This window comes from Drosophila melanogaster, chromosome 3R, assembly GCF_000001215.4.
Source record: "Drosophila melanogaster chromosome 3R".
NCBI classification, from domain to species: Eukaryota; Metazoa; Arthropoda; class Insecta; order Diptera; family Drosophilidae; genus Drosophila; species Drosophila melanogaster.
In genome coordinates, this window is record NT_033777.3 from 23,348,106 (window position 1) to 23,365,577 (window position 17,472).

General features: G+C 47.2%; 5 protein-coding genes across 10 annotated transcripts; 3 read left to right on the forward strand and 2 right to left on the reverse strand.

Moving 5' to 3' along the window:
* The first annotated feature begins 22 nt into the window (after positions 1-22).
* PolE1 (DNA polymerase epsilon subunit 1) lies at positions 23-7,058 on the forward strand. The gene is made up of 4 exons (NM_079738.3): positions 23-156; positions 218-344; positions 407-6,615; positions 6,680-7,058. The coding sequence occupies exons 1-4, from the start codon at positions 86-88 to the stop codon at positions 6,981-6,983; spliced, it is 6,711 nt and encodes a 2,236-aa protein (NP_524462.2). The 5' UTR covers positions 23-85; the 3' UTR covers positions 6,984-7,058.
* A 56-nt stretch (positions 7,059-7,114) lies between these two features.
* ATPsynCF6 (ATP synthase, coupling factor 6) lies at positions 7,115-7,959 on the reverse strand. 3 transcript variants are annotated; one of them, NM_001275944.1, is made up of 3 exons: positions 7,876-7,959; positions 7,529-7,680; positions 7,115-7,464 (listed from the first exon to the last, which is right to left on the reverse strand). In NM_001275944.1, exons 2-3 carry the CDS (start codon positions 7,678-7,680, stop codon positions 7,296-7,298), a joined length of 321 nt encoding a protein of 106 aa, NP_001262873.1. In that variant the 5' UTR covers positions 7,876-7,959; the 3' UTR covers positions 7,115-7,295. The 3 variants fall into 3 exon arrangements, with proteins under 3 accessions (NP_001262873.1, NP_001247264.1, NP_477194.1); NM_001260335.1 differs by having other exon boundaries at positions 7,150-7,464; positions 7,758-7,906; NM_057846.5 differs by having other exon boundaries at positions 7,175-7,464.
* A 213-nt stretch (positions 7,960-8,172) lies between these two features.
* Positions 8,173-10,426, forward strand: Sec13 (Secretory 13). Of its 2 annotated transcripts, none has more exons than NM_001300551.1 (2): positions 8,173-8,847; positions 9,293-10,426. In NM_001300551.1, exons 1-2 carry the CDS (start codon positions 8,561-8,563, stop codon positions 10,074-10,076), a joined length of 1,071 nt encoding a protein of 356 aa, NP_001287480.1. In that variant the 5' UTR covers positions 8,173-8,560; the 3' UTR covers positions 10,077-10,426. The 2 variants fall into 2 exon arrangements, with proteins under 2 accessions (NP_001287480.1, NP_651977.1); NM_143720.4 differs by having other exon boundaries at positions 8,458-8,847; positions 9,293-10,245.
* A 280-nt stretch (positions 10,427-10,706) lies between these two features.
* RpS3 (Ribosomal protein S3) lies at positions 10,707-12,102 on the forward strand. 2 transcript variants are annotated; one of them, NM_001300552.1, is made up of 2 exons: positions 10,707-10,785; positions 11,049-12,102. In NM_001300552.1, the coding sequence occupies exons 1-2, from the start codon at positions 10,750-10,752 to the stop codon at positions 11,751-11,753; spliced, it is 741 nt and encodes a 246-aa protein (NP_001287481.1). In that variant the 5' UTR covers positions 10,707-10,749; the 3' UTR covers positions 11,754-12,102. The 2 variants fall into 2 exon arrangements, with proteins under 2 accessions (NP_001287481.1, NP_476632.1); NM_057284.6 differs by having other exon boundaries at positions 11,049-11,823.
* Positions 12,103-13,783: 1,681 nt separating this feature from the next.
* On the reverse strand, positions 13,784-15,469 carry CG4408 (uncharacterized protein; the record flags this gene model as incomplete). 2 transcript variants are annotated; one of them, NM_142884.2, is made up of 1 exon in its annotated part: positions 13,784-15,469. In NM_142884.2, one exon carries the CDS (start codon positions 15,467-15,469, stop codon positions 14,030-14,032), a length of 1,440 nt encoding a protein of 479 aa, NP_651141.2. In that variant the 3' UTR covers positions 13,784-14,029. The 2 variants fall into 2 exon arrangements, with proteins under 2 accessions (NP_651141.2, NP_001287482.1); NM_001300553.1 differs by having other exon boundaries at positions 13,784-15,463.
* Positions 15,470-17,472: the final 2,003 nt, after the last annotated feature.

The window sequence follows — 17,472 nt, forward strand, 5'->3', positions numbered from 1 at the left end:
AGCACATTTCTGAGACGTTTGCAGATTTTTGGCGGCAACAAGTTATTTACATTTATTTATTTTATTTCTGCTAAACAGCACGGAAATGTCCGACTCCAGCAAAGGCAAAGTGCTGCAAAATACGGGTAAATTCGTCAGCGAGAATCGCACAGAAGGGTGAGTGGTCAAAGTTCGTGAATTTCACGCTGAACAAGATATTTTCCAATCTTATCCACAGCGACGACTTCTTCAATGAGGCGGGCTATCGTCAATCCCGGGAGAACGATAAAATCGACTCGAAATATGGCTTCGATCGGGTTAAGGACAGCCAGGAGCGGACGGGCTACCTCATCAACATGCATTCGGTAAGTTAGGAAGCCCATAAAACGTTGAAAATCATGTCCAATAATGGCTATGCCAATTGCAGAACGAAGTTTTGGATGAGGACAGAAGATTGATTGCTGCCTTGGACCTGTTCTTCATCCAAATGGATGGTTCCCGCTTCAAATGCACGGTGGCCTATCAGCCATATTTACTCATCCGACCAGAGGATAATATGCATCTGGAAGTGGCGCGATTTCTGGGTCGCAAGTATTCCGGCCAGATTTCTGGACTGGAGCACATAACCAAAGAAGATTTGGATCTGCCCAATCATCTATCCGGTTTGCAGCAGCAGTACATAAAACTTTCGTTTCTCAATCAGACAGCCATGACCAAGGTTAGAAGGGAACTCATGTCCGCGGTGAAGAGAAATCAGGAGCGACAGAAATCCAACACATACTACATGCAAATGCTGGCCACCTCGCTGGCCCAATCCTCCGCAGGTTCCGAGGATGCCACATTGGGTAAGAGGCAGCAGGATTACATGGATTGTATTGTGGACATAAGGGAGCATGATGTGCCTTACCACGTCAGAGTGTCCATCGATTTGCGCATCTTTTGTGGACAGTGGTACAATATCAGGTGCAGAAGTGGCGTGGAATTGCCTACGATCACCTGCCGACCGGATATTCTGGACAGACCCGAGCCCGTGGTCCTGGCCTTTGATATAGAAACCACTAAGCTGCCCCTTAAGTTTCCCGATGCCCAGACGGATCAGGTTATGATGATCTCGTACATGATCGATGGTCAGGGTTATCTGATAACCAATCGTGAGATTATATCATCCAATGTGGACGATTTTGAGTACACTCCCAAGCCGGAATTCGAGGGTAACTTTATAGTATTCAACGAAGAGAACGAGATGCAGCTGCTCCAGCGCTTCTTCGATCACATCATGGAGGTGCGTCCCCACATCATTGTTACATACAACGGCGACTTCTTCGATTGGCCCTTCGTGGAGACGCGTGCTGCAGTGTACGATCTGGACATGAAGCAAGAGATTGGCTTCTCCAAGCTACGGGATGGCAATTATCTAAGTCGCCCTGCCATACACATGGATTGCCTATGTTGGGTGAAACGAGATTCTTATTTACCTGTTGGATCTCAAGGCTTAAAGGCGGTGGCCAAGGCTAAATTACGCTATGATCCTGTGGAACTCGATCCGGAGGATATGTGCCGCATGGCCGTGGAACAGCCCCAAGTGCTGGCCAATTACTCTGTATCCGATGCGGTGGCCACATACTATCTGTACATGAAGTATGTGCATCCATTTATCTTCGCCCTAAATACGATTATTCCCATGGAACCCGATGAGATCCTAAGAAAGGGTTCCGGCACACTCTGTGAAACGTTGCTGATGGTGGAGGCTTACCATGCCCAGATTGTGTATCCCAACAAGCATCAGAGTGAGCTGAATAAGCTCTCCAACGAGGGACACGTACTGGATTCGGAAACCTATGTGGGTGGTCATGTGGAGGCTTTGGAATCGGGTGTTTTCCGGGCGGACATACCATGCCGTTTTCGTCTAGATCCTGCTATGGTCAAGCAACTGCAGGAGCAGGTTGATGCAGTTCTGCGCCACGCTATCGAAGTGGAGGAAGGCATACCGCTCGAGAAGGTCTTGAATCTGGATGAAGTGCGGCAGGAGATTGTGCAGGGGCTACAGGGTCTGCACGATATACCCAATCGCTTGGAGCAGCCGGTCATCTATCACTTGGATGTGGGTGCCATGTACCCCAACATTATTTTGACCAATCGCCTGCAGCCCTCGGCAATGGTTAGTGACTTAGATTGTGCCGCCTGTGACTTCAACAAGCCAGGAGTTCGGTGCAAACGTTCCATGGACTGGTTGTGGCGCGGCGAGATGTTGCCCGCCTCCAGGAACGAGTTTCAGCGCATTCAGCAGCAGCTGGAGACCGAGAAGTTTCCACCCCTTTTCCCTGGCGGACCACAGCGAGCCTTTCACGAGCTCTCCAAGGAGGATCAGGCGGCGTACGAGAAGAAACGTCTGACGGATTACTGCCGCAAGGCTTACAAGAAGACCAAGCTAACCAAATTGGAAACGCGCACTTCGACCATCTGCCAGAAGGAGAACAGCTTCTATGTGGACACGGTGCGAGCTTTTCGCGATCGTCGCTACGAGTACAAAGGACTAACCAAAGTGGCAAAAGCATCGGTGAATGCTGCGGTGGCTTCGGGAGACGCGGCAGAGATCAAGGCAGCCAAGGGCAGGGAGGTGCTCTACGATTCCCTGCAGTTGGCCCACAAGTGCATCCTGAACTCCTTCTATGGCTACGTGATGAGGAGAGGAGCCCGTTGGCATTCCATGCCTATGGCCGGCATTGTGTGCCTCACGGGCTCGAATATTATCACCAAGGCGAGGGAAATTATCGAGCGAGTTGGTCGACCACTCGAATTGGACACTGATGGTATATGGTGCATATTGCCTGGCTCCTTTCCGCAGGAGTTTACCATTCACACGAGCCATGAGAAGAAAAAGAAGATTAACATATCATATCCGAATGCAGTGCTAAACACTATGGTTAAAGATCATTTTACCAACGATCAGTACCACGAGTTGAGGAAGGATAAGGAAAACAATCTACCCAAATACGATATTCGAGATGAGAACTCTATATTCTTCGAGGTGGATGGACCCTACCTTGCCATGGTGTTACCCGCTGCCAAAGAGGAGGGCAAGAAGCTGAAGAAAAGATATGCGGTCTTTAATTTCGATGGCACACTGGCTGAACTCAAGGGATTCGAGGTGAAGCGACGCGGTGAACTGCAGCTGATCAAAAATTTCCAGAGTTCCGTCTTCGAAGCTTTCCTCGCTGGTAGCACACTTGAGGAATGCTATGCATCTGTGGCCAAGGTGGCGGATTACTGGCTTGATGTACTCTACAGCAGAGGATCAAATCTACCCGACTCGGAGCTATTCGAACTTATTTCGGAGAACAAGAGCATGTCCAAGAAGCTTGAGGAGTATGGCGCCCAAAAGAGTACGTCCATCTCCACGGCCAAGCGATTGGCTGAGTTCCTGGGCGAGCAGATGGTAAAGGATGCGGGTCTGGCTTGTAAGTACATTATTTCGAAGAAACCCGAAGGAGCACCCGTCACCGAGAGAGCTATTCCCTTGGCCATTTTCCAATCCGAACCGAGCGTGAGGCGACATCACCTGCGTCGCTGGCTTAAGGACAACACCATGGGCGATGCGGATATACGCGATGTGCTCGATTGGAACTACTACATAGAGAGATTGGGTGGGACCATTCAGAAGATCATAACCATACCGGCGGCACTGCAGGGACTGGCCAATCCAGTGCCCAGAGTTCAGCATCCGGATTGGTTGCACAAGAAAATGCTGGAGAAGAACGATGTGCTCAAGCAGCGTCGCATCAATGAGATGTTCACCAGCAGACCCAAACCGAAACCTCTAGCCACAGAGGAGGACAAGCTGGCCGATATGGAAGATTTGGCTGGTAAAGATGGCGGTGAGGGTGCTGCAGGCTGTCCGATAGTCACCAAGAGAAAGAGAATCCAGCTGGAGGAGCACGATGACGAGGAGGCACAGCCGCAGGCCACCACTTGGCGTCAGGCCTTGGGCGCTCCACCGCCCATCGGTGAAACCAGAAAGACCATCGTTGAGTGGGTGAGATTTCAGAAGAAGAAATGGAAATGGCAGCAGGATCAGCGCCAGCGTAATCGCCAGGCGAGCAAGCGAACTCGAGGCGAGGATCCGCCGGTGGTCAGAGCAACAGGATCCACAGCTACACTGGGCGGATTCCTTAGACGTGCACAACGCACCCTGTTGGACCAGCCGTGGCAGATCGTACAGTTGGTGCCCGTCGACGACCTGGGCCACTTCACTGTGTGGGCCTTAATCGGCGAAGAGTTGCACAAGATCAAGTTGACGGTACCGAGGATTTTCTATGTAAATCAGCGAAGTGCAGCTCCTCCAGAGGAGGGTCAACTTTGGCGCAAGGTCAATCGAGTTCTGCCACGATCCAGACCTGTTTTCAATCTCTATCGATATAGTGTGCCCGAACAGCTCTTCCGGGATAACTCGCTGGGCATGCTGGCGGATCTGGCGACGCCCGACATTGAGGGCATATACGAGACGCAGATGACGTTGGAATTTCGCGCCCTCATGGACATGGGCTGCATTTGCGGTGTCCAGCGCGAGGAGGCACGTCGCTTGGCCCAATTGGCCACCAAGGATCTGGAAACATTTAGCATCGAGCAGCTGGAGCAGCGGCCCCAGACTCAGGTCAAATATTTGGCTAGCGCCAACAATCGATTGCGCAAAATCTACTTGTATCAGCATAACACACCGACGGCCAAGAAGGAGATCTGGTCACTGATCCTAATGCCCAGCAAGAAGGCATTTGTTTTTGCCTTGGACACAGTGCGTGCCAATCAAATGCCGAACATGAGGCAATTGTATACCGCCGAGCGTTTGGCCCTGCTCAAGAATCTGACGGCAGAGGAGCAAGATAAAATTCCTGTAGAGGATTACACATTTGAGGTTCTCATTGAGGTGGATGTCAAACAAATTTACCGGCACATACAGCGGGCACTGACCACCTACAAACAGGAGCATCAGGGACCCACCATTCTGTGCCTTCAAACGGCGCTGTCGGCGCGTAAACTCAGCCTGGCCATGCCGATCCTGCTGGAGTTTCCCCAGGCTGAGATTCATATCTCCGATGACGCTAGTTTGCTTTCTGGCCTTGATTGGCAGCGACAGGGCTCCAGGGCAGTGATACGCCACTTTCTGAATCTGAACAATGTTCTTGATTTGATGTTGGATCAGTGTCGCTACTTCCATGTGCCCATTGGCAATATGCCGCCGGATACTGTGCTTTTCGGAGCGGATCTTTTCTTCGCTCGCTTGCTGCAGCGGCATAACTTTGTGCTGTGGTGGTCGGCGAGTACCAGACCAGATTTGGGTGGCCGGGAGGCGGACGACAGCCGGCTGTTGGCGGAATTCGAGGAGAGCATTAGTGTGGTGCAAAACAAGGCCGGTTTCTATCCGGATGTTTGCGTGGAGCTGGCTCTGGATAGCCTGGCGGTGAGTGCCCTGCTCCAATCGACTAGGATTCAGGAAATGGAAGGCGCCTCATCTGCCATTACGTTCGATGTGATGCCGCAGGTCTCGCTGGAGGAGATGATTGGCACTGTTCCGGCGGCCACCTTGCCGAGTTATGATGAAACGGCCCTCTGTTCCGCCGCCTTCCGCGTTATGCGCTCCATGGTGAATGGTTGGTTGCGAGAGGTATCCATCAATAGGAACATCTTCTCGGACTTCCAGATCGTGCACTTCTATCGATGGGTGCGCTCCAGTAATGCACTACTCTATGATCCTGCTTTGAGAAGATCTCTGAATAATCTGATGAGGAAGATGTTCTTGCGCATTATAGCCGAGTTCAAGAGATTGGGCGCCACCATTATCTATGCGGACTTTAACAGGATTATCCTTAGTTCGGGTAAGAAAACCGTTTCCGATGCCCTGGGCTATGTGGACTACATTGTGCAAAGCTTGAGGAACAAGGAGATGTTCCACTCCATCCAACTGAGCTTCGAGCAATGCTGGAACTTTATGCTCTGGATGGACCAGGCAAATTTCTCGGGAATTAGGGGAAAGCTACCAAAGGGAATCGATGAGACAGTGTCGTCAATAGTTTCCACTACCATGATACGGGATTCTGAACGCAATCAAGATGACGACGAGGATGAAGAAGAGGATTCGGAAAACCGTGATCCAGTGGAGAGCAACGAGGCCGAGCAGGATCAAGAGGATGAGCTGTCCCTGGAGCTCAACTGGACAATTGGCGAACATCTGCCCGATGAAAACGAGTGCCGCGAAAAGTTTGAATCCCTGCTGACCCTCTTCATGCAATCTTTGGCTGAAAAGAAGACCACCGAGCAGGCCATCAAGGACATCTCACACTGTGCGTTCGACTTTATCCTGAAGCTGCACAAGAACTACGGCAAGGGCAAGCCGAGCCCGGGCCTAGAACTTATCCGCACTCTGATCAAGGCGTTGAGTGTGGACAAAACGCTGGCGGAGCAGATCAACGAGTTGCGCCGAAATATGCTGCGTCTGGTGGGGATTGGTGAGTTCTCCGACTTGGCTGAGTGGGAGGATCCCTGCGACAGTCACATCATCAACGAGGTCATCTGCAAAGCGTGTAATCACTGCAGGGACCTGGATCTCTGCAAGGACAAGCATCGCGCCATGAAAGATGGAGTGTGAGTTACACAAACCAGTACACATAATTTACCACAAATAATTGATTAATGTTGGATTTTTCAGACCCGTTTGGCTGTGTGCCCAGTGCTATGTGGCCTATGATAACGAGGAGATCGAAATGAGAATGCTGGATGCACTGCAGCGCAAGATGATGTCCTATGTGCTGCAGGATCTGCGCTGTTCGCGCTGCAGCGAGATCAAGCGCGAGAATCTGGCAGAGTTCTGCACTTGCGCTGGCAACTTTGTGCCCCTCATCAGCGGGAAGGACATCCAGACACTGCTGGGCACATTCAACAAGGTGGCTGCCAACCACAAGATGCAGTTGCTCCAGCAGACTGTTCATCAGGCGCTGACCACGCCACGCTAGGACCTAGTTTGTTGTTGTTTTCTAGATCGTAGGGCTTAAATATATTGTATTTATAATGGAATTTAATTCGATTTTAATGAGTTTTGAGTTTATGATGTCGCACAAGACGAATGTCTGTGTTAAGGAATGGACGCGCTTTATAATTCAATGAGATTCACACACTTTTAGTGGCTTTCGCATACGAATCGCTTGTTGTTTTCCCGATTTTATTGGTTTTTTTTGTTGACTTGCCCGCGGTTTTTGGGGGCGCACAGGCGAAATCAGCAGCTGAACTTAAAGCAATTAGACTAACTCATTCGCGAAGAGCGATCTCTACTGTGGGGCCTGGGTGATGGGATCGACCTTAACATCGGGGAACTGGAATTCGGGGAACTTCAGCATGTCGGTCTTGCCATCGCTGCCAAACTGCTTGGCCACACGGTCCAGTTCGGTCTTCAGCTCCCGCTCAATATCGGGATTGGAGTCCACCAGCTTGCCACCGCTGCAGGTGAGCAAAACAAGGATTATGTCGAGGCACACCAACGGATGAAGGAGCCAGAACTTACGCGCTCTTCTGCTTGTACTCGCGCACTTTGTCCAGGAACAGCTGCTGGATGGGATCGGAGGCCTTGTTCAGGGCAGGGGCAACGATTCCGAAGTTACGACGGGCCTCTGTGCGCAGGACACGCATGCCACTCAGCAGGGATTGCGACAGCATCTGGAATTGATAGATCCTTGTTAGAATAGCAATAAACGGCCTTCTTCATATGTAACCTTAAAAAGGTTATGTAATACAATTGTTTGTTTCGACGTTTCCCAATCGGTTTTCAAGCCGACTTTGCTAGCAACTTTATCTTGTATTCAAATTGTATTCCCTCAATCAATTTTTATGTATTTTAAATCTTGTTTTCACCTTATTTTCCTTTGCAAATGCTAACTTTCGTGCGGAAAAGTTACAATTGTCAGTTCACAATGGCAGTTGGTGTTAGTGATGTGCGCGTGATGGGTGTATGCGATACTATTGGACGTAAGCTTTTTAAATAGTAAGGGTATTTCCTAAGCTGATTTTTTGCTTTATCCTGTATTTGTCAGCTGTATCATATAGATTATATTCGTTGCGAACAAGAATTTTAATCAACAATCCGTTTAAATTACTTGCCTCTATCGAAATACAGCCTATAATAAAAATATTACAAATTATGAAAAGCTAATTTATACACTGTGTCTGTTTATGTATCTTACTATACATGTCCAACTTAAATCAAAACTGCTCCATAAACGTTCATACCAAAACACCACCTAAACTGTATCTAAAATCCCACACAAGCCAAAACCCGATCTAAATTGAATATAATTAATAAATTCTTGTTTTACTATAATATGAATATGAATAATATGAATATGAACTAAAAACTTTGAAATTATTCTATCTCATCTATGGACTAGAGTGACCATGTGATCAATTGCAAGTGTAACCATCAGCCACTGCCGCGCTCAGGTCACACTGCTCAACCAGGTTCCACGTCAAGCGCCGGAAAAAAACACGACTTGCATTTAATCAATTTATCTGGCGACCGGACGAACGGATTTCGAGCAAGATGGTGAGCCTGCTGCAAGAGATCGACACCGAGCACGAGGACATGGTCCACCACGCAGCGCTGGACTTCTACGGCCTACTGTTGGCCACCTGCTCCTCGGACGGCAGCGTCCGCATCTTTCACTCGCGCAAAAACAATAAGGCGCTCGCCGAGCTCAAGGGACACCAGGGACCAGTGTGGCAGGTGGCCTGGGCACATCCCAAGTTTGGCAACATACTGGCATCGTGCTCCTACGACCGCAAGGTGATCGTCTGGAAGTCCACAACGCCCCGGGATTGGACTAAGCTGTAAGTAAACGGGCACACCCATACCAACAAAGTTATGTTTGTTTTAGGAATCGACCAGGGGATACCCATTGTTAGGACCTTGATTAATAATAATACTTTAATAGCTTGATCCTTGATTAATAATAATACTTTAATAGCTTTGGAAATCATTATTTTAATATTTATGCTTGGACGTCTTGTATCAAATGTAATTTATCATTTATAATTGTTTACATCATGGTATTGAAAATATTTAACAAGAAGAATCAGATCTTGTTATAATAAATATATATAAATATATATATATGTTGGTGTCCTTTAAATTGTTCCCTCTGTCATAACACAATAAAATACTCTCTTATTGACGAGATTACGAGGTAGCAATGCGCCATGTCATACTTATGTTTAGATTTCCGTTATCATTTAAAGAGTGCCACATCTAACCTCTGTGCTTGCCACATTTCAGCTACGAATACAGCAACCACGACTCCTCGGTAAACTCGGTGGACTTCGCGCCATCCGAGTACGGATTGGTGTTGGCCTGCGCCAGTTCGGATGGCTCGGTATCGGTGCTCACCTGCAACACGGAGTACGGTGTGTGGGATGCCAAGAAGATACCGAATGCGCACACGATCGGAGTGAATGCCATCTCGTGGTGCCCCGCCCAGGCACCAGATCCAGCATTTGACCAGCGCGTAACTTCGCGTTCGGCGGCCGTAAAGCGCCTAGTGAGCGGTGGTTGCGATAATTTAGTGAAGATTTGGCGGGAGGACAACGACCGCTGGGTGGAGGAGCACCGACTGGAGGCGCACTCGGATTGGGTGCGCGACGTGGCCTGGGCGCCGTCGATCGGATTGCCCCGCTCGCAGATTGCCACGGCTTCGCAGGATCGCCATGTGATTGTGTGGAGCAGCAACGCAGATCTATCCGAGTGGACCTCGACTGTGCTGCACACATTCGACGATGCCGTGTGGAGCATCTCGTGGTCAACCACCGGCAACATTCTTGCCGTCACCGGTGGGGACAACAATGTCACATTGTGGAAGGAGAACACGGAGGGCCAATGGATCCGCATCAACTACGAGTCGGGTACGGCCATCCAGTCGAAGCAGCCCTCGCACCTTCCGCATTCCCACTCCCAGCAGCAGCAGGCGCTACAACAGCACCAACAACAGGCGCCATCGCATCCAGGTCCTTCCTCCGATTCGGAGCATAGCTCGAACCTGTCCAACTCGCAGCTCTCCAACTGAGCCAGCCCCGAAATATTGTCGTGCTGAAGTCGTGGTTAAAAGTGTTACTTTACAAATATATATATACGAAATACTATTTAATGTGCCCCTTTAAACGCTGTTTAGTGTATGTTTATTTGGACTTCATATGGGATCCCTATTTGAATCTTCTGAAATTATAATGAATTCTAAAGACAAGTTTTTGTCGAAATGGTATCATTTTTTTTAAGTTTTATCAAATATATTTGCAAATTGTAAGTAGTATGTATTTAAAAATAATAGTATAATAAGATTTAAATAATTAACCAAATTTTATTCAAACTTATTATTTTTAACCATACAGATAAATTCCAAAACTAAAATTTTTACACAATTTTTGAATGTCACTTTAGGTTTGTGTACAAGCTTGTTGTAATCTAGTTTCCGAACCATGTCTGCCTAGTACTACTGTGAATCAATTTAAGTAAAAACGAGGCAGAAACAGCAAATAGCTAAAAAACATTTTAAATTAATGAATATTAAAAGTAATTAAAATAAATTGTTTAATTCAGTAGTGTATAACTGTAATTTTTGGAAACCAAATTGGTATATAGTGGTATTTATTTCCAGACCGGGTGGTATTTTTTAACGTGTCTCGCGCGGGCACACTGGCCTCTTTCTTTTCTGCGCACCACGTTTCCGATTCGACGTCAAAATGAATGCGAACCTTCCGATTTCCAAGAAACGCAAGGTAATTGGGGAAAAATGAGACAGGATTACCTCCGGCATGTAATGCAGTGTCCGTACGTTCGTTGTTTCATCGGAGTTGTGTGAAAAACCCGGCCGGAAAGCGCGAAAATCCATCGGCTTCGGAGTTAACCTCAAAGCAGATGGGCGTCCCAAAAACTTTGGAACTCAACAACGCGTGGTGAAACAACAACAACAAGAAGGAGGATTGCTAGGTGTGCAATAGATGTGGAATGCGGATTATAATGGTTTCTTTTTGCTCCCCAGTTCGTTTCCGATGGCATCTTCAAGGCTGAATTGAACGAGTTCCTGACTCGCGAACTCGCCGAGGATGGCTACTCCGGCGTGGAGGTCCGTGTGACCCCCTCTCGCACTGAGATCATCATCATGGCCACCAAGACCCAGCAGGTGCTGGGCGAGAAGGGCCGTCGCATTCGGGAGCTGACCGCCATGGTGCAGAAGCGTTTCAACTTCGAGACCGGACGCATTGAGTTGTACGCCGAGAAGGTGGCCGCTCGTGGCCTGTGCGCCATTGCCCAGGCTGAGTCGCTGAGGTACAAGCTCACCGGAGGACTGGCCGTCCGTCGTGCTTGCTATGGTGTGCTCCGCTACATCATGGAGTCGGGAGCCAAGGGCTGCGAGGTCGTCGTGTCCGGCAAACTGCGTGGTCAGCGTGCCAAGTCGATGAAATTCGTCGATGGCCTGATGATCCATTCGGGAGATCCGTGCAACGACTATGTCGAGACCGCCACCCGTCATGTGCTCCTCCGCCAGGGAGTGCTTGGTATCAAGGTCAAGGTCATGTTGCCCTACGACCCCAAGAACAAGATCGGCCCCAAGAAGCCGCTGCCCGACAATGTGTCCGTTGTGGAGCCCAAGGAGGAGAAGATCTACGAGACGCCCGAGACCGAGTACAAGATCCCCCCGCCCAGCAAGCCACTGGACGATCTGTCCGAGGCGAAAGTTTTGTAAACCTAGTTTTACTGTTCATCCAATGAGCGACTAGCTGAAAGAGTTGCCCTCAAATACAACAAAACAACAGAAACAAAACAAAAACACATAATAATTCAATAAACAAAATCAATAAGTAATAACCCACTTGTGCAGTGCAGTGTAGAGTGCGAGGGTCAAACATAAAGTTGTGTCTGTCCGATATGCAAACCTGTTTTCCAAAAGGAAAGGATAGCTTTTGAAACTCAGGCTAAAAATAGACTTAGTCCCTCACCACCTCGCCACTATGATTAATAAATATGAAACAGTTTGGCCACAAGAGTTGCTTACCTTCCCATTTTATCAGAATAGGAATGCTTAATTTGAACAGATTTAAAAATTAGATGAAAATTTCAAAAGCATTTATAAATAGTTTGATATAAAATGTAATGTTTGAAGAGTAGAGATCTAGAGTTTTATCAGCATCTGTCTTAAATCCAGGGTATCACGACTTCGGCTGTGCCAAATGCATCTTACATTCTGGTTTCGCATTTTATTTGCATTTCTTGTGAAGCGGAAATCAGCGATTAAAACGGCTCACATTTTGTCCAGTTGTCTGCTGATTTATGAGGCTGTCCTTCGGGCAACATGAGTGTGTGTCCGGTGTGTCCGCGAGTTTCTGGGACCGCTGATGATAACCCGCTCCTCTTATTTATCATGTTGATATGTTTATTTCCCAGCTGGCACAGTGACACGGCCGCAGGGCAATTGCAGCGTGAAAATCAGCAATCGTTCAATTTATCAACATTTGCGAGATTATAACAGCCAGCGCGGGAGAAAGAGATACTTTTTTTTTTTTTTTTTTGTATCTTTTGCGCTCGAACTCGAGTTCGTGCCCGTTTGGAGCGGCCTGAAATCGCAGCTGCAGCACACGATCCTCGATCCCGATGACAAATGGCCACATGCAAGACTCCTCCATGCCCGCTGCCTCCACCTTCAGCCAGATGATGAGGAGGTGGAGCAAATTTAGGAGGAGGAACTGGCGGCTTGTCTCGGCGGCATCACGCATCAAGTTGCGATTTGCGCCATAAATCTAAATTAGCTGGCTGGTGGTAGGAATCGGCGCAGTTCCTGGTTGCACTATGGCACTATTGCTATGCATTACCTGGCTCCTCCACTTGCCCCAATCAATTAGGTGCACATAAAAGCAGACGAAACAAATTTTGCTGGCCATCTCGCGCGTCTGTCTGTGCGACTGTGAGAAATATTTTCCCAGCCGCAATTGTTCTGTCCATTGTTGTAGTTGCGGTTCATTTCAACGCTGGCATAAATCATACAGAACCTTTTAAACACGACTTTGAACGTATGATTTCAACACAATTTGTAAATAAATTAGATCGTGATTATGGCAACATCAATATCGCCAGCAACATCAGCATCTGCAGCAGCAGCAACAACAACGGGCATCCCCGCAGCAGCAACATTATTAACCGGCCAATGTGTTGTGGCATGTGTGGCAGCCATAGCTCTCCTACTAACTATATATATATATATTATAATGGCCATAACAACAAAGCGAAACCAAAACAAAAACCCGACAATTGCCGTCAACAAGTCTGCAAGAGTCGGCGGCAATGTGTTGCTGGTGTTGCCAGTCCATGTTGCAGTTGTGCGCCAGAGTGCAACATGCATATTGTCTGTCGAGGCTGCGCAGGTTCATAACTCGCCTGTCAGCTGCCAGGCTCCGTTCTGACAAATCCAACTAGAGATCTGGTAAGTCACCAGCTTTAATGCTCTAGATAACTGCCTATTAAACCAAATACAATTCAAAGTGCTAGCTCAAACCTCAAAGTGAAGTGTTAGCAAGATTTTCATTTAAGCCCTGAAGAATCGCGTTTCCTACTTCCGATTCGTAAGTTTATAAATCCTTTTTTTTATCCCATATACACCCCTATATTATCCCGATTAAATATTTGAATTACATAAGCCATCGCCAAGTCCATATGCCCCTTTGCCAAATGCAGTGTACAATAACAATGCATCGTAACTGTAATGGTTGCAACTATTTCTGTAAGGTTGTTCGAGTCTGACTATATTTGCTTTGATTTACCAACATTATTATGAGGTTTTGTGTCATGATTTTGCCATCATTATTTAGCATTAAGAAACGATGGCGCGTAATGTGTTTTTCATGTGAACTGCCATGGCCAGACGACATTTATCATCATCATACCCATCAGATGGTGGGTGCATGGATGCGGATTCGGAATCGGATTTGTAGTTGATGGTGGAATTTCAGTTAGAGCCGGAGCCCCTGATCATTGGTAATAGCCACGTTTGCCTGCCTCCTGCACGATCGTTTGGATGGATGCGAAGGCCTCGGCAGCGGTGGGTTCGATTTCCTTGGCGGACAAAATGAACAGATCCTCGCTGTCAGCGGGTCCACGCAGTTCGTAGGAGAAGGTAATCGGTATCTTGAGCTGACCATGGGCCCAATCCTTTGAGCCACCTGATGAGGGATATATGGTCTCGTAGATGCTGCCACTCTTGTAGATCCTGCCGCTTACATCCTTTATCTTATTGGCCGCCAGCTTACCAATATCAGTCAGATCGTGATAGTTGTCCACACGTTCGGCACTGTGTCCGTAGGGAAACATGATCATCTGGGAGTAGCTGTGCAGCGATATAAAGGTACGTATGCGCTCGCTTTCGACGCGATGCCTTATGAACTCGATCATCCGTTGGGTTTCCACCTCACTGGCAGCCGATGGTCCCGAGTAGTCATAGCGGCAAGGATCTCCACTGGCTCCGGTGACGTTCCAGTGGAATGGAAAGTTCCGGTTGAGATCCACACCACGGCAAATGCCAAAGAGAGCACGATTTTTGCGCCACATGCGATCGCCCTTGAAGGTATACTGATATCCATCTGGGTTAACGGTGGGGAAGATGTACCACCTTTGGGAGCGAGCCAGTGCCTGGACAGCTGAATCCTTGGAGTTCACCAGCTGGTCGATGATGTAGGTAGCCGTGGCCGGAGCAATCCATTCGCGTGCATGGATGCCACTCTCCACGAAGACAGTGGTTCGATTCTCGTTGTCGAAGGCGATCTGCACACCTAGGATGGGCCTTCCCTGGGCGCTGACACCCAGTTCCACTAAAAGCACTTCGGGATGCGTTTCCGCTAGTTTCTTTAGCCAGGCGTTGATACTCTCCAACGGATGATAGCGTTTCCAGTCGAATTCCTCGGGCTTTGTATCTTCTGGAGCCACCTCAAGATAGTTGGCATCGATCAGAGCCTGAAAGTTGTAGTTCAGCACCCGATGTGTCACATTGTAACTGTGCACCAGGTCATCGAAGTCGGCCACCTTGGCACCCGTTACCATAATGGTAAGCTTTTGTCCCGGCTGTCGGGCATGACCCATGAACGAGCAGGAATCGCTGGCCTGCTCAAGAGCCTGAAATAGACGCACATGCTCCTCACTGGCCAGTTCCACTTGATAGATGCGGGTGTGATCGTAGCGTGCTTGAACCGAATCCGCCGCTGTCTTGATCTCCTCATCCAAAGCACACTGATCGGCCTTGGTGCAGAAACTGGATGCCTTGGATTCCTGGATGACACAGACACTGGAAACAAGCAGCAGAAGCAGCCAAGTCTTGGGTGTCCCTCCTTTGGGTAACATCTTTATTCGCCGAAGTTTGAAATCGGTATAAAATATTTCCATTTCGTTCTCTTGCAGCGCTGATTGACATGCGTACATATATTAGCACACAAAAGGAAGTGGCGATAAGAAAAAGGTTATACAATTTAGAAGTCGACTATTTGATACCTTGGAATGTATTGCACGTGATACGTAACATAGGTGCTATATGGTATTTTAAAGCAAGTATATATATACGTTTTTGTTAACCAATTATTTCTTTTTCCAAGTGCCTTTAAAGTACTGAAATTCCCTTGCTAATTCCAGGGTATTGGGTAAAAAATCATTGAACTTGATTCGTGTCGTATTTGATAAGCTTCAAACGCCGCAGCTTCTTCATCAAGCTTTCGATTCTCATCTCGTTTCTTTTCTGAGCCGGTCTGTATGTGCTTCGGATCCCCTGCATCTTGCCGATGGGCAATTGAAGTCAACGATTTATGATCACCTTTCATAACACTTCATTAGTTACATTTTTGGTAGAATTTATAGCGCAATTGCAATTGGAAAACGTTTAACGAGCTTGTTCTCGAGCGGGGAAAACGCAGAGCGGACCAAATTTGGACGGCCAATCGCCTCGTTGGCAACAACAAGTGCAATGGCGCAACATGTTTCCAAGTCCAGTGGTTACCAAGATGTTACCACGTTACCATGTCGCCGAGTTGCATCTTCGATTCAACTTGCTACCAGCTCGGGAACCAATTAAACTCATCGTGCTCAAATATTTGGCGCTGCTAATGGTGCTTAAATGGTAATGTGGTCCAAGGTTTCTGCACCGAAATCTTCTAGACCAAGAAGTTGCGTAAATGTGATGCCATTAAACAAATTTCAGCGTTATCGAAAGACTGTCAAAGATTGGTCAATGGTACATAATAACTATGTATTCAAGCAAATTATTTACATATATATATTTATATATATTATTTATAAATATCTTAATCTATGTTTGTACCCTTAACACGCTTCGCTTTGAAGAAGTTTTCTCGCTCAATTCAAAACTGCATAACATGGGATTATGCAACCGCTTTACCATTGCAATCCATCCAACCAATCCGTTCATATACGAAAATTCATTTCTCTTAATTGACTTAACGTGACTTGGACTTGAGAAAAACCAATTACAAAGCCACATTAATATCTGGCAACAAATTTGCTGCTTTTTGAGCAACACAATTTTGCGCCTGGCATGCAACCAAAATTTTAATTAAGAAAATGATTTTCCTATTGGGGGTGGTTGTTTTTGGGGGCTGCAGGTTTATTTTTTTATTTTTTTTTTTGATTCGGCGTGGGCGGTTTATGCGCCGAAATAATCTTATCAAACATTTTGGCAATTAATTCGACAACTTGACAGCGGGGACACAAAAATTCGGGGTGGTAGGGTGAGGGGTATTTGAGCCGCAAACAGAAGCTGCAGATCGGCCAGTTGGCCATAAAAGCATTTTAATTTCTTAATTTACCACAAACTATAAATCATGGCCTTAGGTGTTTTGGCCATATAATGTAAGCCACCTTGCAGTGGCATTCGCATTCGCACCATTTTCCAGCATTTCGCAGTGGCTATGGAAATGCCTTCTATCTTTTCCTCTGATTTAATACACTGGAAATTATAGCACATAGTTTGATAAGCAAAACGTAATGAAATAGAAATGTTATCCATTCAATATGTAAAGCATTTTGGTGATCTATTAAAGATACTATCTAGGCTCTTAATTGAATCCTTTATCAGCTCTAGATAGCTGTTTTGCCTTTCAGCTCTTTAAGCCCCTTGTTTCTTTCAGTGCAACTCCAATGGCAGCTTGGGTGTTGTAAAAATACCAAAAATACTTGGCAGCCGTGTTGGTCACGTATTGGCCGGCTGTCTGGAGCAGCGGCTTCATTAGGTGATGCTTGTACATATTAATTAAAATGTGTATCCCGCGGATACACTTACTTGCTCGCACATTCGCATAGATACATACATACGTACATAGATGGCCGTAAATGGCTGGGCACTAAATCATCTCCACGGGCACTTAGGCGATGCAAGGCGACTATTTGCACTGCTTTCGCATATGGAAATCGTTGCA